Source organism: Monopterus albus, unplaced genomic scaffold, assembly GCF_001952655.1.
Source record: "Monopterus albus unplaced genomic scaffold, M_albus_1.0 scaffold210.1, whole genome shotgun sequence".
Classification (NCBI taxonomy): Eukaryota; Metazoa; Chordata; class Actinopteri; order Synbranchiformes; family Synbranchidae; genus Monopterus; species Monopterus albus.
The window spans coordinates 263,196-269,843 of NW_018128090.1; the positions used below are offsets into that span (position 1 = coordinate 263,196).

Sequence of the window (6,648 nt, forward strand, 5' to 3'; positions counted from 1 at the left end):
TGGAGCAGCTGGAAGATGAAATAATTGATTTGCCTGACATATATGTAAAAGCATTAAAGCTTTCTGGTAAAAATCCCAGACGTTTAAATGAGACTCATAATCAGATTGTGAAGTTTGTGCAGGAAGAAGAGATAAAGACAGACCATGAGTGCAGTGAGGTGGCAAAAGGGGAGGTGCTCTGCTCTCCTCCATCTGGTGCTACACGGGTGCCCATCGTCAGACCAAAGCCAGAAGCTGAGCTGAGTTATGACCAAGGGGGAGCTACACCCAAACTCCCCCATTCTGTTCATCCAATGTCATACCAACGTGAAGGGGTGCTTTGTTCCCCGGCTGGCAAAAGATGGAAGAAAAGGTGCCTGTGACTCCTGTTGAGTCAGCTGGACCCTCTCCACCTTCAGTGCCTGCCATCGTCATCCCCCAGCTGATATACGCACAGCCAGGGGGGTGGGCTGGAAGGCTTCAGAGGACAAGAAGGTTTCCTACAGGCCAAAGAGCAAGGTGCTTCCACTGTGGAAAGTGGGGGCATGTGAGAGACAGATGCCCCGAGTGGTCTCGTGGCAGACTGGCCCAGGGTCAACAGGGCCACCCTGGGGCAAAGGGACCTATGAACAAAGGGCGGGGTCCCCCTCTTAAGTATTCATCAGTGGGACAATAATAAAGACAGTGTGAGTCATGCTGACTTTTTCAAACTCTATTTCCTGTAGTCCCAGAGCAAGGAGAGAGACTGCTGAGCTGCAAGAGCTAGTGTATGGAATGTGATATTGTGGTTTTGACTGCACAAAATCAGTTAATACTTCACATTGCAGGAGGAGAGTCTCTATTCTTTGTTCCCTAACTGTCTATTCAACTGCTACTCTGTTCAGAATAATTGTAATATTAAATGATCACTTAAATTGGGATGGTTTGTCTGAATTAATTTAGTCGGCATCACACTCTAACCATGACAAGTTATTCCTCTGCCTCCTTTAGCAATAATGGTAATTGTAATAAATGCCAGATGCTAGCAGCATTGGATGTGAGGCTCGCTGAATTGGAAGCACGGCTCTGCACCATGGAAAACAGGCCAGCTAGCCAGGCCCATGTAGCCAGTGTGGAGCCTCCTAAACATAGCTTAACCCAAGCTAGCTGCCCCCCAGCTCTTCCCAAGCAGCCGGGAACTCGGCCAGGTGGCTGAGTGACAGTTTGCAAGAGTTCAAAACAAATGTCCACAGTTCATCACCTACCTGCTCACATTTCAAATCATTTTTTCCCACTCAGTGCCACACCCCACTGAGAAAATAACTCTGGTAATTGGTGAGTCTATAGTCAGAAATGTGAAGCTAGAGACACTGGCGGCCACAGTCAAATGTATTCCTGGGGCCAGAGCAGGCGACATTGGATCTTGAAGCTTCTTACTAAGGATAAGCATAAATACACAGTAAGGTTGTTATTCACATCAGTGCTAATGACTCCCAGCCTCGCCAGTAGGAGGTCACTAAAATTAATGGTGAGCTGGTGTGTAACTTTGCCAAAATAATGTCGGACTCCATAGTTTTCTCTGGACCCCTGCCCAATCTGACCAGTGACAACATGTTTAGCTGCATGTCGTCATTAAACCGCTGGTTGTCTAGGCAGTGTCCAGAAAATGCATACTGAAGTTAGTCATGGCATCCCACAAGGCTCTGTGCTAGGTCCCCTTCTCTTTACTTTATACATGCTCCCTTTAGGTGATATTATCAGGAATGTCCAGGAATTTATATTGATCAGTTGGTGAAATGTCAAGCATGTCTTAACGACATAAAGGTCTGGATGACCTCCAATTTCTTACTTCTAAACTCTGACAAACATGAAGTCATTGTGCTTGGGCCTGAAATCCTTAGAAATCTGCTGTCTAACTATATATTTACTCTAGATGACATAACTATGGCCTCCAGTGCTGCTGTGAGAAATCTTGCAGTCATTTTTGACCAGGATATGTCCTTTAAATCACACATAAACCAAATCTCTAGAACTACCTTTTTTTTCACCTGCGCAATATCACAAAAATCAGGGGCATCCTGTCTCAAAGTGATGCTGAAAAACTGGTCCATGCATTTGTTACTTCCAGGCTGGACTACTGTAACTCTTTACTATCAGGATGTCCCAATAATTCCCTAAAAGGCCTCCAGTTAATCCAAAATGCTGCAGCCAGAGTACTGACAGGAACTAGCAAGAGAGATCATATCTCTCTCATATTAGCTTCTCTCCACTGGCTCCCTGTAAAATTCAGAATAGAATTTAAAATCCTTCTCCTAACATAGAAAGCCCTTAATGACAAGGCTCCATCGTATCTTAAAGACCTCATAGAGCCTTATCATCCTAACAGAGCACTTCGCTCTCAGAATGCAGGTTTACTTGTGGTTCCTAGAATCCACAGAAGTAGAATGGGAGGCAGAGCCTTTAGCTATCAAGCTCCTCTCCTATGGAACCAGCTCCCAGTCTCAGTTCGGGAGGCAGACACCCTCTCTACCTTTAAAATTAGATTTAAGACTTTCCCTTTTGATAGAGCTTATAAGTAGGCAGATATAATATCCATCTAGCTTCTCTTCACTGGCTCCCTGTAAAATTCAGAATAGAATTTAAAATCCTTCTCCTAACATAGAAAGCCCTTAATGACAAGGCTCCATCGTATCTTAAAGACCTCATAGAGCCTTATCATCCTAACAGAGCACTTTGCCATGATCCTCTGAGTTTCTCTCCTCTCCTCTCTCTCCATGCATCTATATGCCATCATTACATGTGTGTCTCCTCTCTCCCGTAGTGTGTCCTCTCTCTCTCCCTGTACCTTTCTGCAGGTAGCCCTGGCTCTGGAGCTCTATGTTTCTGATGAGCAGTCACCGGCTACATCAACCTGCCCAGTGTCTGATTGTTTATTGTTGTTTGCTGTGTCTTGTTGCTTTTCTTTTCTTTTCTCTCTCTTCTATCCACTCACCCCAACCGGTCGAGGCAGAAGGCCGCCCACTAAGAGCCAGGGTCTGTCGGAGGTTTCATTTGTTAAAGGGAGTTTTTTTCTGCCCACTGTTTCCAAGTGCTGCTCAAGAGAGATTTGTTGGCGTTTTCCCTTTATAAAAATAATAATAATAATCTGTAAAGTGTCCTGAGATGACATTTGTTGTGCTTTGGCGCTATACAGATAAAACTGAAAATTGAAATTGAATATCTCATAGAAATGATTAAAAAAAACAATATTTCTTCTGTAATTTGGATGAACAGACCCTTAAAAGTATAAAAAAATTGATACTTTATTTCTTTGTGTAGTTTCATATTAATGTCTTTCACTCTTTACCAGATTTCTGAGTATTGTGTTCTTTTTTATTTTTGATTCTTTTAGCTGTAATTAAACAAGTAAAGACTGAGCACACAGGTTGCTTACTTTTACAAACACATGACACTGTAATTTTTCCAAGTCCCTTTAAGATTGTATCATTCTAGAGTAATGAAAACTGGTGATTATTTGTATTATAATACATAATTACATAATGATATATGAAACATCATTATAGGACCACTTTTTTTTTTAACAGAACACGTCTTTAAAATGGTTAACTGGATAAAATGTAGCCAATGAAGCAGCAATGTCATATCCTGCATGTTTGTTGAAAATTATGTTGTGTCCGGTGCCATTCAGGTATTCAGTCATGCTGAAATGCCCCACTGTGAGCACATTTGTCTCACTAGATCTGGGTACAGATGTAATTTGTCACCTTTCAATTTGATGTTTTTGTCTGCACCAAGTCTCTCCAGGACTTTAGTCCAGGATCCTTTGGTAACCAAACGGCCCTTAGACGTCATGAGGATGATGGTGCTGGAGAAAGAGTGAGACACAGCACATTGTTTTAGTGTTCCCATTCAGCTGATAGAAGCTTTGTGTGTCTTTTAAGTTCTAGCATGTAAGTAACAATTTTCCACAATATGGTGGTAAGTCATAAATAATAATAAATTGAATGGCAGTCAAAAGAGCTGGATTTTTAGCAAAGCTGAACAGCAGAGGAGCAGCGCCATACTCATCTCTCAGTCCACTGATGTAGTTGTCTATCTGTGTAGGGATGCCCTGTAGGATAGAGTTCCTGAAGTTTTTGCTCTCCACCACTTTCCCATCATGCCCATCAATCACAGTCAGCTGCACTCCATCTTCTGGTTGGTACAACTTCCTGCCATTCACCTGTAAAAACACAGACAGCCAATCATGTTCAGGGAATTAATATCAGGAACCCAATAAAACAATGGAATACATAGCTCAAATAGAGTGTGTCAGAAAGAAAACCACTAAAACATAATAGCAAAGTGAGATGCAAAAGAAAGTTTAAAAAGAGCATTTGCCTTAGATTTAGAAATCTATCAGTGCATATGTGAGCCTCATTTCTGGAGCTCAATTCCATGGTTTTTACATAGTAGTACAAGGTTACTCCTGAGTGTTAGTTTTGCACATCCACAGGAACTTGCAAAATACTGACTGAAAACAGAACAGACAAAACTGAAGCAGTAAAGTCTGCAATATTCTGACATATATACTCCATTTCCAAAAACACTAGCTCCTATACAGCTCCCCTCCCTGCCTGGAAAAAACATTTTCATCCTTACAGTAGAACATTTAAATATGAACAACTTGATAGAAAGCCAGTGTTGAAAAACTGACATCCAGTGTGCAAGGTCACCTCAGTAAAAGAAAAGTCCTCCTTGATGTGGAAGAAGCGAGTGTTGTAGGACTCCAGTTTGACCTCCAGGAATTGTTCTGGTGTATGCTGGGAACAAAGAAAAGAGTTACATTAAATGCTGAAATTAAATATATTCTAATTTGACATTTTACAGGAGTAATTTAAAGATATTCTTCACTTAGCACAACCACAGATCAAAACAGATGAAATAATCACAGCTGAAAATATATTCAAGCAAAAGCTAGTAGAGCAGAGTAAACAGAGCAGAGATCACACACGTGCTGTTTGAAGCAAAATTTAAACTAGACAAATGCATTTTCTGAAAAAAATGTGTATGGATGCTAAGTGCTGAAAGATTGCCCTTTAAATGCTGAACATTTTGACAACTGAATGGTTTTGCTAGCTGAAAGTATGCTGAAGTTGAATTTTCCCCTTCCTTTGAATTTTCAAAATATAAGTATGAAATTTTGAAAAATTCTGACTAGAAGCATGAATGTCCAAATAGAGCTGGACATTTTGATACCTGAAATAGCCGAAAGGATGCTGAAGCAGAATTTCCCCTTTCATTTGAATGGTGAGAATTTTTCAAAATAAAGCTAAATATGTAAAAATATGAAGTTTAGAAAAATTCTGAATAGGAGCATTAATGTCCTTGAAGAGCTGAACATTTTGATAGCTGAAATTATGCTGAAATAGAATTTCCCTCATTCATTTGAATGGGGCAAAAGTTTCAAAATAAAGCTAAATATTTCAGGTATGAAGTTTAGAAAAATTGTGAATGGGAATTTTTTTGTGAAAAATGCTGAATTTATTAAAAAGTATAAATGTTACAAAGAAGATGAGGAGAAGTGCATGTCCTTAAAAAGCTGAACATTTGGATACTTGAATGGCCTTTCTAGGCGTAAGTATGCTGGAGTTATAACGTGCCAAAAAACAGTGGAATAAACCAGAATAATAACTACAGAAATGCATTTCCTGTCATAAATGTGTGTGGGTGCTGTGTGCTGAAGGATTGCCCTGAAAATGCTGAACATTTTGACACCTGAAAGGCATATCTACCTGAAAATATGATTAAGTAGAATTTCCCCATTCATTCGAAAGGAGCAAACTTTTCAGAATAAATGTCTGTGCAGATTCTCGGTCATCCAGGTCATCGTAAACTGAAAAAAACCTTAGAAAAAATCAACTGGACTTAGATTTCTAGATCGAAGACGTTTCACCTCTCATTCAGTTCTGACTGACTGGTGTTGAGCCGGAGATATTTATCACTCGTGAGGATGCCAAAGATGACGGTCTGGCCTTTCTGGATTGTACAGTCCACTTGGGAGGGGATAGAAGCCTGAAGGTAGAAGTATATCGGAAACCTACACACACGGACCAATACCCGCTTTTTGACTCACACCATCCACTTCAACACAAACTGGGAGTTATCAGAACTTTAAATCACAGGGCAGAGGAAGTGCCCACAACTGCAGAAGGGGCCAAGAAGGAGAAACTACACATCCAGAACTCCCTTAGGGCTTGTGGATACCCTAAGTGGGCCTTCACCAAAGCAAGGAAGAGGCCCAACACCAACAGGGAGAAACCAGAAACAAGAGGGGATAACACTGTCATCCCTTATGTGGCTGGTTTATCAGAGAAGTTAAAAAGGATATTTCGCAACCACAATATCCCAGTTAACTTTAAACTAGGGAACACCCTGCAGTAGAGACTGGTACACTCGAAAGACAAAACACCCAGACATAAACAGAGTGATGTGTTGTATGCAATTAAGTGTAGTGTTAGGTAATTTCTTAGTCAGATAGATATTTGTTAGACATCTGTTGTATTAGCAAATGTTTAGTGGAGACAGGCTGTCTATGCTCAGGCTGGTAAATGCTTAGTTCATTGTCATGAGTTCTGCAGGCTGCATCTCTAGGCCAAGGTCAACTAGATTGCAGAGTCTGCAGACAGGATGAATATTGCTAGTAGCATG

The 6,648-nt window shown here is 40.8% G+C and overlaps 1 protein-coding gene across 5 annotated transcripts in view; it reads right to left on the reverse strand.

Annotated features, from left to right (window-relative positions):
• Positions 1–6,648, reverse strand: part of cemip (cell migration inducing hyaluronidase 1) — a 403,506-nt gene that overhangs the window by 4,826 nt on the left and 392,032 nt on the right. For all 5 annotated transcript variants that reach the window (XM_020618886.1, XM_020618887.1, XM_020618884.1 and 2 more), the window contains 3 exons: positions 4,674–4,760; positions 4,023–4,180; positions 3,723–3,823 (listed from right to left, as the gene is read on the reverse strand). In XM_020618886.1, the coding sequence (XP_020474542.1) occupies positions 3,723–3,823; positions 4,023–4,180; positions 4,674–4,760 (346 nt within the window). The remainder of the gene's footprint in view (positions 1–3,722; positions 3,824–4,022; positions 4,181–4,673; positions 4,761–6,648) is intronic.